Raw genomic sequence first — 21,202 nt, 5'->3', positions numbered from 1 at the left:
GCGGACTACAGACGCAAATTTGTGGCCGGAAGTAATTACCGAAAAATCAGACATCCGCCGATCGATATTCAAGTATGCGCGTGAACATCTCAGTGATGGAACGTGGGCTAGTTGGTTGGAGGAATGAAACATGGTAAAACAGTGCGGCTAGAGACAGAAGCAAAGAGACAGCGCTAGTCCTGTGTATTCATTGCTTTGCGTGCTGTCTCTAGACGCGCTGTTTTACCATGTTTTGGTGAACATATCGTTCCCCTCCCTCACGAACGTGAGATTCGGCAAGATGTGAACGCATCACTCCGGAAGACGAAGTCGGGAACGCGGCGTTTGTTGCATGTTCTTCGCACACCGTGCCAAAGGTGCTCCGCACTCGAACAATCAAAGTGTTCACCTTTTCTCGCTTTGGCGCCGTCGCTCCTTCTGCTTCCCACTAGCCGCGGCTTGTCATCGCAGTCTTTCCTCATTCTTTGTCTTTGTCGCCCGCGTTGGCTGCGGACTGGATTCTACAACGCCTTAGCTTCCTTATCAGTACAACAGGCCAAGCAGCTGATAGGTTGTGGCCTGTAACGCTACGTCAATAACAAAATATGATAGAAAAAATAGATATTGTGGTTCATCTATTTTTCCCTGACAGAAAACGTTCCTGCTTTGTGGGACAAAAGGCATGGTTGTCTCAACTAAAACAGAGTTTCATTACATGGCCGACCTTTCATTTATGCATTTTAATACGAAAATGTTTCACTCGAGGATACACAAGGAATTCATTGACGTCATATCCGCCACGGAACTGACGCCAGTTCAGTGAAGCAAGAGGCCTGTAAAGGGTGCACTCCTGCACACACGGTCTTCTTGCGGGGGAGGAACGGTTAGTACTAAAGAGTACGTTATAGTACTGTTGTGCCAGAGCGCCTGGCCCACAGGCGTTGCACGAGGCGACGCGCCAACAGCGAGGCTGAGTCACGCCTCTCCCTTTCGTCGCTGCGGCGCGGCCGAATCCCGCATCTCAGAACGCTGCGGCGCGGCCGACTCCTGCATCTCGAAACGCTGCGGCGCGGCCGAATCCCTCAGTGGAGAACGACCCAAACAAGGGCATGTCGCTACGCCCGGAGGCGAGGTCACGGAGACGGCGGCGGCATCGCTCTCCCTTTCCCCATTGGCGGCGCAGCTGACTCACCGCTTCGCTACCATTCGTCGGAATTCGAACTTCAGGCAGCGAGAGCCCTGATTGGAGCTTTTCGAACTTCTTGGGGCCACAACGAACTTCCCGGGCTATAAAAGAAGTCCGGAGGCTCTCATCGTCGGCATTCCTCGGCGGCTTCTCTCCGGCACCAGTCTCTTCGGAAGCACCGAGTGAAAGGGTGTTGTCGCCAGTGCTGCCACTGCTACTGATTTATCAGTAGATCTGCTGATTTTGTTCAATTTCTGCTGATTTAGTGATAAGAGTGCAAAATCTACTGATTTTTTTGCCTTCTGCACATCAGGTTACAAAAGCTACTACTATTTTGACCCTCAGCTCGAGTTAACCGGGGCATCGCAATTTTCCCGAGAACCTGTTCTGATTGGCTTTGAAGGTCGTCGAGAACTGAAAGCGGATCAAAATAATCTTTCCGCCATGGAGGAAAGAAAAGGTTAGGAGAGGCCCTGACGTCACATTTGTGAAGCCGAGTCCCGCCATGACTTGAGCCCACGGAGCCCAGCACTCTATCCCATCATCCTTTGCTGTCTCCGGTTTGATTTGACTAACATGGCGTCGCCATGCCCTCCCGCTTCGAAGCGAAAACAGCTTCGTCGCTAATTCCTCGGTGCGATGTCATGTTCTAAGCTGTTGATTTCGCCTTCAATTTGCCCATTCTAACCCTCACCCAAAGTTTCAATCGAAAAACGGCCTTCGTTTTTGAGTTAGAAGGACGATTTTTCAGCTCTTAAGCCTGGCAAAGTAGCGTTTGTCGTCATCATAGCAACAGGCTCGCGGGATGGCGAACGCAGACGCCTCCGACGGCAGAGTTTTCAAACTGGCCTAATCTAAAAACGTTTGTCGTAGTGACTGCGCTGGTTTGCAAGCGTAGCGAGGCAGCGAAATACCAAGCGCCTTAAAAATTTGTCCGTTCTATTTGCCCAAATTTGGCCGCCGCAGTTATAAACAAGTAAGCAAGATTGTCCATGGGCTCAAGAAAAATGACGTAACTTTCTCCACACTTTTCGCAATGCATTGGGATGCCAGGGGCCTCTCCTGAGTATTCTTTCCTCCATGCTTTCCGCCGACGGCTTGGTATGGCGAGTCAAAAACAAAACCGAAGACTTGTGCTTTTTGCATTGTAGGTGGCGCTACTTAACCCAATACTACTTAACCCGACGCTACTTAACCTGGTGGTACAGGGCTGAGAAGATGAACATCAGAAAGGAAAATTTCTACGATAATTCCCAGGGCAGTGCTTTGCTTTTTGAGGCTAGAGCAGGTTGCCTGCGAACTAAGAGTTTTGTGAGAAAGTATTCACAAAATGATGGGGTATGTGTGGCCTGCGGAAAAGAAACAAACTATGCGGCACATAGTGTTAGAATGTGAGGGTATCCATCCAAATCTACATGAAGGGAATATTGGGCTTTCAGGAGCTCTAGGATTTAAGAGTATCAGAGAGGAAGTTAACTTCAAGGCTGTCGAGGGGACGAAAAGAAGATTAGAATGCTGGTGGACGAAAAGCAGAGAGGGGAATATTGCCTAGGACAGTTACCACCTGTAACAAGAAAAAGAAAGTATTTCGGGCCTAATATGCTTTAGTGCCTGCCCTAAGCAGCGCTAGTATTAAAACAAGAGTGTAAAACATGGTTATATTAGTCCCTTTTTGGTAAGATGACATGTCATCACCCCGCTTCAAAGGGGAAACCAATAGGAATCATTATCATCATCATCATTCTTTTATTCTATACCTGCATAAATACCTCTTTTATTTTATATCTGCTGCACTCCGCCATCGGCGCAGCTCGCTTTTGCTTTTCACGTGCACCGCCAAACCTCTATATCTGCTGCACTCCGCCATCGGCGCAGCTCGCTTTTGCTTTTCACGTGCACCGCCAAACCTCAAAATGACAAGTTCTGAAGAAAGTGACTCGTGTCAGAGTGGCTCTGGCCCGAAACCGAAAAAGAAGAAGTATCAGCAAAAGTACAAAGCATCTTGGGAGCGCGAGAAGGACTTCGAAGGGTGGCTCAAACCAAGTAAGAAGGGTGCTGGTTACGCGTACTGCACGGCATGTGCCATGGATTTGATTGCTGGAAAAACCCTCTTGGAGCGGCATATGAAATCAACGAAACATGGAGAACACAGCAAAAAAATGCGCAGTCAGCCTACGCTTCTCAGCATGAAGGAAGGGATGGCCACACTTTCGATGGTAAAGGAAGCCGAGGTACGAATGGCATTGTTTGTCACGGAGCACAACCTTCCGTTCACCGTAATGGAACACCTGCCAAAACTCGTGAAGAGGATTTGTCCTGATTCGGAGATCGCAAAGCAGGTTGCTTGCAGCAGGACGAAGACAACTGCCATCACTAAGGCTGTCACCGGTGAAGAGAGCAAGTCACAGCTATGGAGTCTGCTCAGACAGAACAAGTTTTCTGTGATGATCGACGAGTCGACGGACATCAGCTCCTCAAAGCACCTGTGTGTCGTGGCCAGAGTTTTTGACAGTGAAAAGGTTTGTGATGCCTTCTTTGACCTGGTTCGTGTAGAGGACGCTTCTGCATGCGGTCTATACAAAGCCCTCGTTAGTGTGTTCGAGAAGGCGGCAGTGCCCTATAAAGAGAACTTAGTAGGCTTTGCTGCAGATGGCGCAGCTGTAATGATGGGGACGAATCACTCTGTGATGACGCTTCTCAAGAGGGATGTACCTAACTTGTTCATCCTCAAATGCTTGTGCCACTCCTTCCACCTTTGTGCTAGCTACGCCTGCGCAAAGCTTCCTCGTGTAGTGGAGGATCTCGTAAGAGATGTGTATAACTACTTTCGCACAAGTCCCAAGAGGACGGACATTTTCCAGAAGTTTCAGAGCATTCTTGAGCTGAAGCCGCACAAGTTGCTTCATCCCAGCCAGACAAGATGGCTGTCCCTGCTTGCGGCTGTGGATCGCTTCCTTGAGCAGTACGACGCCTTAGAAGCATATTTTGCCGCCGCTGCTTCCGTTGACAGGCTTCTGGCGTCAGAGACAATTTATGCAAGGCTTCGCGATCCTGTAAATAAGCTGTTCTTGCAGTTCCTGAGCTTTGTCTTGCCCATATTTAACGTATTGAACAAGCAAATGCAGAGCGAGGAGCCCCAGATACACAGGCTTCTAAAAACTGCCACAACAGCTCTCCAGACCATAATGGACTGCTACATCAAGACGTCAGTGACACGTGGCACAACTGTGGACAAGGTTGACTACAAAAACCCAAGGTCATTTGTGCCACTGGAAGATATGTATGTTGGCGGTCGCGCGGCCGCTTTTCTTTCGTCCGGAGACTGCACAGCAACATCAGAACAGCGCCGCTTCTTTCGTCTGAGGTGCCTTGAGTTCTACATTGAGAGCGTGGAGCAGATTCTGAACAGAGTACCTTTCCAGGAAGCAACAGTATCAAATTTGGAACTTCTAGACCCTGTCATTGCAAGGACTGGTTCAGCCCCATCGATTGCCCCCTTGGCAGCAGCATTCCCCAACGTGGTCGGTTTGGACTCCCTGCAGACGCTGGACACGGAATGGCGGGTACTAAGAAATGTCGACCTGAACGTACGCATGGAAGCGTCCCTGCACGAGTTCTGGCTGTCCGTGTTCAAAATGAAACACTGTGACGGAACTCCAGCCTTTCCGGCATTGAAGCAGTTTGTATCAGCTATGCTTTGTTTGCCACATTCAAGTGCACCAGTTGAGAGGGTGTTTTCTGCGGTCAACCTGCTTAAAACAAAGCAGCGGAACAGTCTCTCGACGGACACTATGTGTGGTCTGCTTCACACCAAACGCTTGATTGCCTCCTCAACCTGCTATGGCTTCAGTGTGGAAAAGGCCCTGCTCCGCAGAATGGAGACTTGGCGCAAGAGCACCGAGGCTGCAGACGACGACTAAGCTCTAGTCCTCTAGACTAGTCTGGCTATCTAGACTGAGCATCTAGTCTTACAAAGTGTTCTCTAGTCTTCTAGACTAGTCCCATTCATATCTAGACTAAGCATCTAGTCTTACAGATTGCAATAGGCAGTAACCAGTCATATATTGCCTTTATTTACTTGTGTCCTATTACTGATTTATTGTAAGAGCAAAGAGCTCCGTTAATAAATCTCTGTACGACAGTATTTCTGAAAAAAAAAGTTTCGTTTATGTAGTCACTCTGCAGTGTACAAAGCCATCTACAAACAGGCACGTACACTTCAGTTTTGATGTGTCACGTCGCGCCACCTGGCAGTGGTGGATGACATCTAAAAAAAATGGCTATCAGGGAAATAAAAACAATTACAAGAATTTCTGATATGACTTCATTGCGAACCCATCAAAATTCAGTAGTGAGCGACGCCGACGTGCGCAAAGCATATACTACCCGAAAAAAAAAAAAGAAAATCATAGGTGCATTTGCGTACCTTCACCCTACGCGGCGCCACCATACACATGCGCGTGCATGAATTAGCTAGCGGGCGCTAAAAAATAAGTTTAAAATGAAAATTTAATTGCTCTTTTTTACTTGTTCTGAATAGTAAAATCTGCTGATTTCTGCTGATTTTTCAAGCAAAAATCTACTACTTTTTCTCGGCCTGTGGCAGCACTGGCTGTCGCCTTTGTGCGAGTCATGTAACGTTTGCTTACCCTGTACATACTGTATATAAATGTTACTTCAAGTTTTCGTCGGCTCGAGAACTTCTTCGCTCTGCTCTGCGCCGCGTCGGTAGCGGACGGAGCAAGGCAACGTCGCTACACCTCTGACTGCGCTCGGATGGCCAGTCCCAACAGCGGTGACAGCGGCGGGATGGCTGATTCCCACCATCGGTGACGAGCTGGATGCGAGTCACAACCTTGGCGACCGCCCTGGGATGGTCATTCCTAACCTCGGAGACAACGGTGGGATCGTCAATTCCCAACAGTACTTAGGGTTTTTTGTTTCCGGGTTTTACATTTTAACAGGAAAGTGTTTTATGCCGGTATAGACCAAGATTTCACTGACGTCATTACCGTCATGGCAATGACGCCAGTACACCTTTGCAGAGGTGACCCGGCAGCAGGACGTCGCTCGCCAAGCACACCCACAAGACAACCGCCGACCCGCAAATCATGCTCAGCTGCCGATTTCGCTGCACATTTCACTTTCATGTTTTACCGATTCCTATGACAGATAAATCAACCACAGGTTTTGTATATTTACTGTTACAATATGCGTGTCTGTTCCCTTCCAGCAGCAGTCTCGGACCAAGGGAGAAGACACCGGCGTCCTTCTTGAGAAGCACCTGGTGTCGAGTGTATTGGCCGGTGGCTCGCCTGGGAAACCGGTGGCACCGTTCGTGGTTGTACAGCGGCTCTTCAAGGCCTACGGATACATGGTTAACAACCTCGCTCTGAAGGTGGGTTTGTGCCCCGGGGAAATATGAAACTGGAAGTGAAGTCTAGAGCAGCATCCTGCGCACAGCTGTGACGCTGGAAGAAAACTTCGGAAGAAAGCGGGAGGGCAACAGACGTAGTGGGACGAGCAGACCGAGCCTTTACGCTCACTAGCAGCCAAATGATTTTACTGGAATCCCAAACAAGAAAAAAAGTGGCACCAGTGAAGGTGGTTGGAAAGGAAAGCTTTAAACAACATTTACAACAAGAATTGCCCATAGCACGTCACTTAAATTCCCACACTGTGTTCTACAAAAAGCGAAACCAAAAATTCTGCCAGCCGGTACCTGGAATTCGCGGGCACGGTGTCCTGAACGCAGTGCCAGCGTCGGCCACGGCCAGGCTACAGTGGCGGACGCCGTCTCTGAAGCCCGGCTGTGAGTCGGGAGAAAGAAAGCGGAGAGGAGCGTCTTACGAAGCGTGAGACAGCGGAACCTAGCCATCGTGATGTGCCAGCTCGGGGCTACACCACCGCGCGACACAAGCGCAGACACCGAAACAATTCGGCATGTGAGCGTAGAGATTCCCATTTTACCGATTTAAACTAGTTAGTTTACTTAGTTTAGTAAATTTGAGAATTGCGAGATAGGTGAGGGGGCATTTATAATCGCTATTTATCCGATCCCGTTGCTACTTTCGCCATTTGTAACACCTCTGAAAACACAACTGAAATAGTATATTCAGTAATTTAGAAAGCAGAGTCCCGTTTGGGACAAGCAGTACGCAAAAGGCAGCGTTTCTCCAGTGGCTAGATGTCTGTAAGTGGTGTCTGTATTTTGTTTTCTCCTATTGCAAACCAATCCTTAAGGTATCTTTGTCGTACGACCACCAAATTTGGTCGGGTCAGAGTTACCCAGGAGGTGCTGTCGAACAAGTTAATCGAGCCGTGCGAAGGAAGCGCGCAATGTACGTGAAGCTGCGCCATAACAGGCCCAAAACAACCGTCGCTAAAGCAGATGACAAAGCCGTCCGCCAACGTGCCCGCCGATGAGAACATGCACGCGCGCGCGGGTTATGCTCGGTAACCATTCGCGGCGCCACCTACACTCGTCTCCATGACTGAAAACCCCTCCCCCCCTCCACTGCCGCGTTGTCCCGCACGCCAGGAGATAACCGTTGGCTGGTAGAGCACGAAAGGTTTACTAAACAAAAAAAAGGGGGGGGGGGCGTGGAAGGGGAAACTGTCAAAATACATTTCTAAAGAGGCGCAGCATGGGCAATAAAGCACATGTGCCGTTTGGACAGGTAAAGAATCTTTTGGCGAAGTGAGGCACTTGGATCCCTAACAGTCTTCACCGCTTAGTTTTAGAAGTGTATCGATTGATGAAACAGAGATTCTTTATCTGAAAAAAATGACTCGTTTTCGCCATTCTCCTAGCTGCGCTTTTCTGAAAATAAATTTTAACAATTTTTTCCGGCCCTTCCTTTTTCCTTCTTGTATGGGGTTCGACCAGCCTCTATAAAGTTGGTGACCCAGTGCAATTAGATCATTTGGCTGCTGGTAAGCGCGAGTGTTTGTCAACTTTTCATTCCGTCCCGTCTATTCAGTTGCCGCTTTTTGCCGAGGTCATTTAACAACCTGCTCAAGATTCAACCCTACTGAAAAAAAGGTACACCGAAGTTACAATACGCAAACACCAGCGGTGGATGCTCGAGCTTACCAGAAGACACGTTATGTAAGCAGATAGCATAGGATGGGAGCATACACGCCAGTTCACCGCGGAGTTTGTGCGTGAGGAGAATTAGAAGGCCTCTCAAGCCCGGCTTAGGAGGGCTGTTCGTTTTGGGGTTTTATATTGTAACACGAAAGGGTTTTATGCCGGTATACACCAAGATTTTACTGACGTCATATACGTCACGGAAATGACGCCAGTAAACCTGTGCCGAAGCGACCCGCAAGCAGGACGTCGCTTGCAAAGCACACCCACAAGACGTCCGCCGACCCGCAAATCACGCTCAGCTGTAGATTCGCTGCACATTTCGCCTTCGTGTTTTACCGATTCCTATGACAGAATAATCACGCATTTATTTGTACCTGAAAGTACTGTGAAAACTACCGAAATCGGCTGCAGGGAACAGGATTTCGTGATTTGGTGGGCAGCAAGAGGTGCTTATGCAGATCTTTGGTCGTGTTCCAAGGGTGGGCATTTGGGTGATGTTGCGGCTCGCTGGTGTTTCCCGGGTGGAACTAAAGCATGTTTTCGTGTCTTCTGCATGTAGTCGCGTACACGTAAGGCCCTGCAGCACACTTCGTCTTATGCGTTTGTGGACTCTGGGATAGCGAGACCACCAGTTTCATTGTTTTTCCGACAAAATGTCACCAGAAATCAGCAGTCGGAGTTATACGTGGAGTCATTTTTTATGACCCAGGGCCTCAGCTTCACGGTGGGCAAAGGCGAGTGCTTCGGTCTGCTGGGTGTGAATGGCGCGGGCAAAACGACGACGTTCCGTATTCTGACAGGAGAGCTGCTGCCACACAGCGGCAACGCCTACATCACGAACGTCTCTTTGCTCCAGGCGACCAGTAAGGTAAGGACCCTCTTACTTTTACCGAAGGAGGGATGACAAATTAAACGTCTAACGTGAGTAAAATCTCGGCCGCTTCCGCGTAACGGCACAGACTCATTGTTGTGTAGACGTAGTGATTAAGCGAGATCGTCACTTGTTGGTACAAGGACCTAAGGGAAAACAAGAGTATGCATCGGGTATCAGGATCCCCTGATGAAGTTTTCGTTGGTTATGAAGCCGGCATGCATTTGGCGGAAAAGGACAGCAGCATAGGAGAGGGATGTAACCATGCATGCCCCCACAAATGTACAGGGTGGTGCGGCGAACACTTAAAATTTCTTCCTGAGTGAATCGCCACTCTGTCCGCACTCAAACTTCTTAGGAAGGTCGCATTTTGTGGAGTACTTTGTTTGACACCGTTAACAACGATGGTGCTTACCTACTTATTCTGAAAATAAATATAAATGATTTTCACCTATGTAAAAATGGCGACTGATTTGTACGTTTGAGCCAGCGCAAGTTAATCTTGGAACGACGGCGCCACCTGGGGTATTCAGAGCGAAACGCACGTTTGGGACTCACGGTAGGAAGGTGACAAATGGTGCATCAGACGATCAGAAAATGCACCTACGGAGTCAAGTGAGCTATCAGACGAACAGAAAACCCGCTTTCACATTCCCTGACCGTCTGCTACACCATTTGGCTCCTTCCGACTGTGAATTCCAAACGTGCCTTTCGCTCTGAATACCCCAGGTGGCGCCGTCGTTGCAAGATCAACTTGCGCTGACTCGCACGTCCAACTCGGGCGCATTTTCCCGTAGACGAAAATCGTTTTTATTTATTTTCAGGATAAGCACGTTACTACCCTAAATGTTCCCGGTGTCAAACCAAATAGACCACAAAACGCGATCTTCGTGAGAAGTTTGAGCGCGGACACAGCGGTGGTTCCCTCAGGAAAACGTTCTAGCGTTCGAATTATCGTCGTAGCGCACCCTGTACACTAGAGGGAAAGCTGTCGCTGCAATCGCGCACCGTCGTGGGCGCTACCGCTGCAGCTACAGAATCGTTCCTCTCCTACTTGACTTGGGTTGCCACGTAGCTCCTGACGCATAAATCAATAAAAAAGGCTTAACATCTTTTTCTCGTTCGTCTTGCATGAAACTTCTAAGAATATCTCACAAATAAATCTCCTGCCGCTTTACGCATGTATTAATAAATCGCTTTTATACAATACTTTGATATTGTAAAATTTATTTTAAATATTTCTTTGATATTGCGTTTTTTTGCAGTCCGACAACTGGTGAGCTTTGTTCATGGGCCGTGCCAAGTAGCGATGACGGCACGCTCGCTGAAGCGCAGTTTGCTTCAGCAATGACACCAAATTTGCCCGTAGTACAGGATATGGCACGCACTGCGGATGCAACTTCAGTACGTGCCTGTATAGAGGATTGCTAAGCGGTGTCGCCAAGGTGCGAGGTCGGCATTGCTTGGTCTTTCTAAACGAGGGCCCGTGACGGGACGCGTAGGGGAAAGACGTGGAACAGTACACGAAGTTGGCTGTGCTCTGCAGCTCCGCTCAACCTTGCGTGGCATCGTTGACCGGTAATCGCGCTTCTCCGCTCGTGATTTGCGGTTCCAAGGTTTCCGGAAGCGTACCCTAATGCGATGCCGAGTTTGTTGGGGAAAGACAAGCGCTAACGAACAATCGAAACCAAGGTTGTTATAATCTCACGTCTTCTATCTCTGGCCCTACTACCTTGTTTCTTTTTGCGGTACTGTTTGGTCGCTGGCTTTGGAAAATTACAGTTGCATTTTATTTCCTTTCTGCTACTTCGTTTTCTGTGCGCTGCCTGCCTTCTTCTGCTTTTAAGAGCAGCCATTCGTTGTTTTCTTTGCTGTACTTACAGCTTTCTCGAGCACTAATCTTGCCTTCGTGGTGGGCCTACCTCAGCTAACTACATTGCTACACGCACTTGTCCGAACGGCTTCCTAATCCTTCTGTCATACTATTAGATACCTACGGGCCGATCTACAGTTTTAAGCCAGAATTAGCATTCGAAATGTATTTTGCAAGACTATCGTTCAGGTTCGTGTACCGGAAGGTGGAATTGGCAAATTAGGTAACACTGCCTGGGGTTTCACTCTACAGTCCTCGCCATTGCTCACAAGTTCACGAGCATCCTCTGACGGTCGCGCCTGACAATGTGCTCACTCCGCTGGCATTGCGTGCCGTGAAAGGTGTGTATCATTCTTCCGCCACGAACTCCCTCTGCGTAGGCTACGGTGGTGGATTCGTCCATGAGCCCCAGGAGGAGGAGGGAGGGCAGTAGGTGGAGGGGGCCAGTAACGTGGTCCAGTTTCTGCCGCAGGGGGCATCCTTGGGGTGGCTGCGGCGATGGGGAACGCATGCCCGCATTTTACAGCCCCGACTTTGATCTTACGTAACCAGGACCTAAGTCGGGCGACGAGTATTCTATCAAGGGGTCTTAAGTGATGGGACGTGGCATAAGCACACCATGCAAGCGGAATGGGAGTTGGAATAAATGGAAGCGCTGAAAACGATGGCGCATACGCTTGGAAGATTGACAACCCAGATTGCCTAGCATGGCACCATCTAAACCAGACATACAGCAGAGCTGCCGCGAAGCCGAAGGGAGAGGGAACGGCAACGTCCTGCAGCGCCATGTCCCATCACTTCTCCAGCTTGTCGGAAACGCCTACCGGCCGACACCTTGTGAACAGACTAGGCATCAAAGTCAAAGTAATAAGTGACGCGCGAGTCACAATTCCCCCCCAAATTCATGGCTTGCTACGTTTGCGCCCACTCCCGCCCAATATGCATCCAGTGCACAATCAGAAGTGAAGAGAACAGAGTGCACATTAATTGGCTAATAAGTACCCAATAAGGCAAAATACGTTGTATGTAAGCGCTGCTAGTTACAGAATTCACAAAGCATATGCAGTGACGGCCATATAAGATCCCATGGCACCCACCATCAATTCCCTCACCATACGTACGCGCCACGCGGCATAGGCGGAAGAGACGGCCATTGCGCTGGCTATATCACATCGGCCGACCCCGGCAATAATAATTTCTGATTCGAAAACGGACAGCAAAAAACTTTGCCAAAGGGCTATTTCTCCCCTGGCGCTGAAGCATTTCCTTCAAAATCATTCAGCCTCCCAGGTGGAGCTGATCTGGACTTCTTCTAACACAGGGCTGGGGGACAATGAAGCGGTCATCACAGCAGCTAGAGATCTTACCATCCGAGGAGGACCTAGTCTTGTCCCCCTCCATGGAGCCCAGTCGGCTCGCGACAGCCTATTGAGCTTCCATGATATCACTGCGCATTGCCGCCTTACCCGACGTCGATGCCCGCCTGCTCACCATGAACTGACTAACGGAGAGGAGCGACTACCCAGGCAGCACAGGACTGCTCGGCCTAAAACAGCCCGGTGTACTTTGGCTGGTGATTTTCTGTCCGGCCGTTTTCCGGCAGCCACGTTCGGCCCATGTCCAAATGTGGGCCTTTTGGCCATATACGGCCGTACTCCCATGGCTGTCCAACGGCCAGTGTCCGTCGGCCAGTCAACCGGCTTACGGTCATACGGCCAGATTCCAGCCGTAGGGCTCCGGCCATTCCAAAGCCACCCGTGTACGGCCGAAGTACGGCCGCCGTAGGACAGCCGAGATGCGGTCGTCGGACTCCAGCCGGACTAAAGCTACCGGAAATACGGCCATGCTACGGGCATTGGAGTTCAGCCACAGTACGTTAACTGTACTGAGGCCGGTCACTGCATGTCGCGCAAGCAGATGACTCATTCGCGCAGTGCAGATGCAGCACAAACCCAGCATTTTGGGTCCAATGCAGCCGCATCAAAGTGTGCTCGCACGCAACCACCAGCCGTCAAGCTTTCAGCGCAGCCTTTCTTAATTACCAGCCTCAGTTGACAGCAAAATTCATTTAATAAACAGTGCTCACAAATTGTCGTTCCTTTAATTGCTTTGCCTCTTTTACCGCCGAACACAGAAAATATTCAGTTCTTTGTAGAGCTTGAATAGATGTATTGTCCAGGTCCTGATATCCTCTGTTGGGCAGCTTACCTGTAATAAACAGGGAAAGAGGAAGGGCGGGGGGGGGGGGGGGGGGGGACGGCGGAGGGCGCATACTTTAATGGGTTGAATTTCAGAGAGATAAATTGCGCCGCTTTTAGCCAATTTTTTTAGGGCAATATTCCGGAACACGTTCATGCTAGGACTTCACAAACTATTTTTATAACAGTTGCTTGACCAATTTTGATGTATATAAAACTGGCGTGAATGCCTTTACGAAGCGTTTTGGTTCTCAACAAAACACTCAGGAGCATTTATTATATCTCCTTCACAACAAAGTATGTCCAGTTTTTGCCCATTTTTCTTGCAAAGACATTTTCTACTCGATCAACTTTTCTGAAGATCTTGCGCAGGGCTGATCCTAAGAAGGAGCGAACAGGTACTTTCATTTTCAATCTATTTTAATGTTGTTTTCATGAGTATACGTCCACACCACTTAATTGTCCAAAAGAACTTCATTTTCTTCTAATGTCACACTACGTTCAAAAAGTTCTAGACGCGTTGCGAATGACGCCCTGCTTCAGGTGGCTCCAGTTGTATCCCTCTGTGTTCACGCAAGGAAAGGCGTAAAATTAGAGTTACATAATTTGTTTCAAACCAATAACATAGCAATGGTAGCATGCATACAGGAAACCTTGCATACTGCAACGAATAGGGCAATAAATATTTTATTGGTCAAGGATGAATGCGTAGGGTTCTCAACCCGTCAGAGGGAAACTTGCGCCTCTGGAAGTTTATTTATTTATTTATTTATTTATTTATTTTTATTCATTATTTATTCATTGTTTTATTTATTTATTTATTTATTTATTTATTTATTTATTTATTTATTTATTTATTTATTTATTTATTTGATGCCTGCTTGCCTTTGCATGCATTACAGAAGGGAGATACGTAACACTAAGCATTAACTATAAGACAAAATAAAATAATTCTACAAAGCGCGCTGAAAATCGTCAATATAAACAGTTAATGCAATCATACGTGGAAGATAATTACACTGCAGTATTGATGTAAAATAAAATTAATCGCGCAAGGCGTCACCTTTAAAGGAAAGTTACTAATTTGCTTTAGGCTAGCGGTCCCACTTTGCGATATGCAGAATGGCGCTTGGACATACTTCTCCCCTTCTACTCCAGTTTTCGAATGATAGATACAGTCGAACACGGATATATCGAACACGGGTATATCGAATTATTGTCTATATCGAACTCATAAATTATCCCCTTGAAAATTCTGTGTAAAAGTATAGGAATTCGTACGTTTATATCGAACCGTATTTTTCCCGACATTGGGTATATCGAACGCCGCGCGAGTTGGAAGGTGCTCTTCGGCGGTCGCTGCACTCCCGATTGAGGTTGAGGAGGATGTGGAGGAATGCCCGGGCATGGCGAAGACTGGCTCGCGTAACTAATCCCCCCTACAGGAACGAATTTGCGCTTCCCCATTCGGGCCCCGCTACCGGACCCCGTAGCGTTAGCGGGCGGAGCCCGGTATGCTAAATCTCTCTAAGCACACAAGCCCGAACGCTCGGAAAATATGACAGTGCGAGGTAGGCATCTGCCCCGACTGCGCACGTCCTTTTTTTTCGGCTGCGTACGTTCCCCGGCTTGCCGAAAAAGAGTTTTTCTTTCTCTCTCTCTGGGTCTGTCTTCCCCCGATGTCGTCTCGGGAAAGGGAAGAGGGAACGAAGGCGCTGGCGGCCTCCTCCTTCTTTTGCATTTTGCTGCTGTTGCGGCTGTTTGGCGAGTTCTCCCGCACCTTTCGGAGATCACTGTTTCTCTCGGAGATGACCATCGCGAGCGCTTTGTTGGAGTCCGTTCAGAGAGCCTTGGAATTGTTACCTTCAAAGTTCTTGTGGTACGTGCGCGCTGTTCTTTTGCGTGCGTGTTGTGCATGGTGTGCGAAGGCGCAGCTTGCTGCTGGAATTTTCTAGTTGTGCAGCCTCGAGAAGATCGAGACCAGCGTCTTTAATTTCATTTCCAGGACGAAGAAGCAGGCCAAGATGAGCGATTTTTTTTTTCACGGAAATAAAGTGTCCTGTTGCGTCGTGAGTGCGGAATTAGTTGGCATTCTTGAATGCGACGATCGGTAAGTGATCGTCCGCCATAGGTGAGGTCTCAGAGCCCATATTTTTTATATCGAATTTTTCATATATCGAACTAATTCGCGATCCCCTTGGAGTTCGATATATCCGTGTTCGACTGTATTACGAAAAAAGTTCAACCTGTGGTTTCGTCTGTGACCTTTCACGTCCTGCCATTTCAGTTCACTTCTACTTTCTCTCATGCTAAGTTGAGCGTGCCAATTACCTAATACGAATCGCACTGACATATTCTGTATGATTTCGATCATGTCAACCAGATCTTTGGTGTAGGGATCCACGAAAACACATGCGTACTCCAAGATTGAGCGCACATGAGTGAAATACGGTTGTTCTTTTCAGTTAGATGGAGGTTCACTGAAATTTCGTCTCAGAAAGCCAAAAACATATGCAGCCGTAACTTTTATATTGTGAACCTGGCTATTTAACCTCTAACCACTCCCTAAATAAACTACTAGGTATTTATATTCCTCGGCCGTTGTTACAGGACCATAATTTACGGTATACGTATTCAATTGGAATGAAGGTTTTCTTGTAAAGGTGCCGTTAACACACTGTTTAACCTCCAAAAACGTTTCTGAATCAGCACACCAGGATTTTATTAAATTCGAATAAAGCTGCAGGTATGCGAAATCACGTTCATTCGCTATAGTCCGGTAAACTACACAGTACTTTTGAACAAAGCTATAGGGCCAATAGTAATAACAATGCAAAAACCGATTCATTCAGTTCATATGATGAAATGTACTACGCAGAAGGTGATATGGAAACCATCATTTGCTTTTTTGCAGTCCAAGAATATACAGTCAACCATTTTAAGCTTATTTCATGAGCCAAATCGTGCGTGAACTCAACAATCTGCGTTGAGCAAGAAAATCCTGACAAAATCCGTGTTTGCTAGGATGCTGGCGATTATGTTTAACCAAATTAGTCATATCCCAGGAGTAGCTAAGCTCGCCTTCAAACATCGGAACTAAATTAACAGCTAGGCTTCGTCAGTGACAAGGCTCTGTTGTTATCGCAAATTTAAAATATTTTTTTTTCTAAACAGGGAGTCGTAAGATCCCATGAAGTAACATAGTGCAGGGCATGAAGTTGATCCTACCAATGCACGAGCGAGTCTCTTCTACGTTTATCACCAACAACATAGTGCAACATTGCTTGTCGCAGTTTAATTGTGAGCAGAATAACTTGCGCTTTTGCTCGCACTTGCCTTTCTTTGGTGGGGAGTCCTTGACATGGTGGCGGTTCAGCTCCGGCGTGGTGGCCGCTTGCTCAACGCCCTTGAAGGCCAGTTATTTTCGTGAACCATCTCCATCTCGGTTTGGACATCTCTGGCGGGTCGATGTCTCCAATGCTCTCCATTTCTTGAGAGGGCGAAGAGCCTCGAGCTGATGCGTCGACGAAGCCGGCGGCAGAGGCGTGGTAGCGGCGATAACTGGCGAGGCTTAGCTCACCCGTCGGTGTGGCACAGTCTTCTTGTGGCAATAAATTACATTTCGATGGCCTAAAAGGTTCCCTGCTAATTTCCAGTGAGTGATTTCACCTTGCCCGTTCACCGAGAACACTCATTACTGTTTGACAAACGATGTTCGTTCATTTAAAACGTAGAAACACGGAGCGGATGAAAAACGCGTCCCCGTTCTTCGGCTCCCTAACGGCTTTTTCTCCCCCCAGGAAAAAAACCAGTCGGTCTACTTTCATACTTTCAAACACGTGTGTGCATGAATTCTCGGCGCCCAGGCGCGTGCCGTTGTTAGGCTGTATGCCGTTTGCCGAAAAAATGACGTATAAGCAGATACCTTACGTAGGCCGGTATCCTCTTGAACACCGGTTGCCAAATATTCTGTGGCCATTCGCTTGCCGTAATTCGGCCGAGGTCAGCTAAGCCAATGAAAAACGTATATTCTGGGGCCGTACGTCGGCCGGTATCCTTCATAACACTGGTTGTCCGAGGAAAGCGAATATTCTACCGCCTGACGCGCGGTTCAGCGTTGAAACAACGAATGCACGGCAGCCGCACTCCGGCCGGTCTCCTTTCGAACACCAACTGCCGCAACAATACGCATATTCTGTAGCCGGTCGCTTGCCGTGCTTCGGCCGATTACCGCTTCCCGAAGAAAAAACGGATGCCCTAAGGCCGTACTTCGGCCGTTCTCTTTTTCAACATCGGCAGCCTTAAGAGAACTGAATATCTGGCAGCCGGTTAGATGCCGTTGTGCATCCGGTCACGGGCGGACGGAAAAACACCGAAGCACTGGTTGCCCAATGTTGGCCGTTCAACGCATGATCAGTGGCTGCCAGAACCTCGATGCTGGCCGGACATGCCAGAAACCCAGGCAGCACAGGACTGTTCGGCCTAAAACGGGCCGGTGTTCTTTGGCCGGTGATTTTCTGTCCGGCCGTTTTCCGGCAGCCATGTTCGGCCCATGTCCAAATGTGGGCCTTTTGGCCGTATACAGCCGTACTCCCATGGCTATCCAACGGCCAGTGTCCGTCGGCCAGTCAACCGGCTTACGGTCATACGGCCAGATTCCAGCCGTAGGGCTCCGGCCATTCCAAAGCCACCCGTGTACGGCCGAAGTACGGCCGCCGGAGGACAGCCGAGATGCGGTCGTCGGACTCCAGCCGGACTAAAGCTACCGGAAATACGGCCGTGATACGGGCATTGGAGTTCAGCCACAGTACGTTAACTGTACTGAGGCCGGTCACTGCATGTCGCGCAAGCAGATGACTCATTCGCGCAGTCCAGAAGCAGCACAAACCCAGCATTTTGGGTACAATGCAGCCACATCAAAGTGAGCTCGCGCGCAACCACCAGCCGTCAAGCTTTCAGCGCAGCCTTGCTTAATTACCAGCCTCAGTTGACAGCAAACTTCATTTATTAAACAGTGCTCACAAATTGTCGTTCCTTTAATTGCTGTGCCTATTTTACTTCCGAACACAGAAAATATTCAGTTCTTTGTAGAGCTTGAATAGATGTATTGTCCAGGTCCTGATATCCTCTGTGGGGCGGCTTACCTGTAATAAACGGGGAAAGAGGAGGGTAGGGGGCGGTGACGGAGGGCGCATACTTTAGTGGGTTGAATTTCAGAGAGATAAATTGTGCCGCTTTTAGCCAATTTCTTTTAAGGCAATATTCCGGAACACTTTCATGCTATGACTACATAAACTATTTTTATAACAGTTGCTTGACCAATTTTGATGTATATAAAACCGGCGTGAATGCCTTTACGAAGCGTTTTGGTTCTCAACAAAACACTCAGGAGCATTTAATATAACTCCTTCACAAAAAAGTATGTCCAGTTTATGCCCATTTTTCTTGCAATGACATTTTCTACTCGATCAACTTTTCTCATGATCTTGCGCAGGGCTAATCCTAAGATGGAGAGAACAGGTACTTTCATTTTCAATCTATTTTAATGTTGTTTTCATGAGTATACGTCCACACCACTTAATAAACCAAAAGAACTTAATTTTCTTCTAATGTCATACTACGTTCAAAAAATTCTAGACGCGTTGCGAATGACGCCCTGCTTTAGGTGGCTGCAGTTGTATCCCTCTGTGTTCACGCAAGGAAAGGTGTAAAATTAGAGTTACATAATTTGTTTCAAACCAATAAAATAGCAATGGTAGCATGCATACAGGAAACCTTTCATACTGCAACGAATAGGGCAATAAATATTTTATTGGTCAAGGTTGAATGCGTAGGGTTCTCAACCCGTCGGAGGCAAACTTGCGCCTCTTGAAGTTTATTTATTTATTTATTTATTTATTTTTCTTCATTTATTTATTCATTGTTTTATTTATTTATTTATTTATTTATTTGATGCCTGCTTGCCTTTGCATGCATTACAGAAGGGAGATAAATAACACTAAGCATTAAATGAGACAAAATAACAAAATAATTCTAGAAAGCGCGCTGAAAATCGTCAATATAAACAGCTAATGCAATCATACGTGGAAGATAATTACACTGCAGTATTGATGTAAAATAAAATGAATCGCGCAAGGCGCCACCATTAAAGGAAAGTTAATAATTTGCTTTAAGCTAGCGGTCCCACTTTGCGATATGTAGAATGGCGCTTGGACATACTTCTCACCTTCTACTCCAGTTTTCGAATAATAGATATTACGAAAAAAGTTCAACCTGTGGTTTCGTCTGTGGTCTTTCACGTCCTGTCGTTTCAGTTTACTTTTACTTTCTCTCATGCTAAGTTGAGCGTGCCAATTAACTAATACGAATCGCACTGACATATTCTGTATGTTTTCGAGCGTATCAACCAGCTCTTTGGTGTAGGGATCCACGAAAACACATGTGGACTCCAAGATTGAGCGCACATGAGTGAAATACGCTTGTTCTTTTCAGTTAGATAGAGGTTCACTGAAATTTCGTCTCAGAAAGCCAAAAACATATGCAGCCGTAACTTTTATGGTGTGAACCTGCCTATTTAACCTCTAACCACTGCCTAAATTAACTCCTAGGTATTTATATTCCTCGGCCGTTGTCACAGCAGCATTATTTACGGTATACGTATTCAATTGGAATGAAGGTTTTCTTGTAAAGATGCCGTTAACACACTGTTTAACATCCAAAAACTTTTCTGAATCAGCACACCAGGATGTTATTAAATTCGAATAAAGCTGTGCAGGTATACGGAATCACGTTCATTCGCTATAGTCCGGTAAACTACACAGTACTTTTGAACAAAGCCATAGGGCCAATAGTAATGACAACGCAAAAACCGATTCATTCAGTTGATAGGATGAAATGTACTACGCAGAAGGTGATATGGAACACCATCATTTGCTTTTTTGAAGTCCAAGAATATACAGTCAACCACTTTAAACTTATCTATTGCAAGAGCGAAATCGTGCGTGAACTCAACAATCTGCGTTGAGCAAGAAAATCCTGACAAAATCCGTGTTTGCTAGGATGCTGGCGATAATGTTTAACCCAATGAGTCATATCCCAAGAGTAGCTAAGCTCACCTTCAAACATCGGAACTAAATTAACAGCTAGGCTTCGTCAGTGACAAGGCTTTGTTGTTATCGCAAATTTAAAATAATGTTTTTCTAAATAGGCAGTCGTAAAATCCCATGAAGTAACATGGTGCAGGGCATGAAGTTGATCCTACCAATGCCCGAGCGAGTCTTTTCTACGTTTATCACCAACAACATAGTGCAACATCGCTTGTCGCAGTTTAATTGTAAGCAGAATAACTTGCGCTTTTGCTCGCACTTGCCTTTCTTTGGCGGGAAGTCCTTGACATGGTGGCGGTTTAGCTCCTGCGTGGTGGCGGCTTGCTCGACGCCCTTGAAGGCCAGTTATTTTGGTGAACTATCTCCATCTCGGATCGGACATCTCTGCCGGGTCGATGTCTCCAATGCTCTCCATTTCTTGAGGGGGCGAATAGCCTCGAGCTGATGCGTCGACGAAGCCGGCGGCAGAGGCGTGGTAGCGGCGATGACTGGCGAGGCTTAGCTCACCCGTCGGTGTGGCAGAGTCTTCTTGTGGCAATAAATGACATTTCGATGGCCTAAAAGGTTCCCTGCTAATGTCCAGTGAGTCCTTGCACCTTGCCCGTTCACCGAGAACACTCATTACTGTTTGACAAACGATGTTCGTTCATTGAAAACGTAGAAACACGGAGCGGATGAAAAACGCGTCCCCGTTCTTCGGCTCCCTAACGGCTTTTTCTCCCCCCAGGAAAAAAACGGTCGGTCTCCTTCCAAACACGTCTGTGCATGAATTCTCGGCGCCCAGGCGCGTGCCGTTGTTCGGCTGTATGCCGGTTGCCGAAAAAATGACGTATAACCGGATACCTTACGTAGGCCGGTCTCCTCTTGAACACCGGTTGCCAAATTTTCTGTGG

The 21,202-nt window shown here is 47.6% G+C and overlaps 1 protein-coding gene across 1 annotated transcript in view; it reads left to right on the top strand.

Moving 5' to 3' along the window:
• Positions 1-21,202, top strand: part of LOC144150103 (phospholipid-transporting ATPase ABCA3-like) — a 149,240-nt gene that overhangs the window by 96,416 nt on the left and 31,622 nt on the right. Inside the window, exons 21-22 of the mRNA XM_077681917.1 lie at positions 6,402-6,563; positions 8,971-9,129. Coding sequence (XP_077538043.1) covers positions 6,402-6,563; positions 8,971-9,129 — 321 coding nt within the window. The remainder of the gene's footprint in view (positions 1-6,401; positions 6,564-8,970; positions 9,130-21,202) is intronic.

This window comes from Haemaphysalis longicornis, unplaced genomic scaffold (genome assembly GCF_048455015.1).
Source record: "Haemaphysalis longicornis isolate Haplotype H1 unplaced genomic scaffold, Haemaphysalis longicornis Haplotype H1 scaffold_8, whole genome shotgun sequence".
Lineage (NCBI taxonomy): Eukaryota > Metazoa > Arthropoda > Arachnida > Ixodida > Ixodidae > Haemaphysalis > Haemaphysalis longicornis.
The sequence above is the reverse complement of the archived record's forward strand: the minus strand, read 5'-3'. Positions and strand labels throughout refer to the sequence as shown.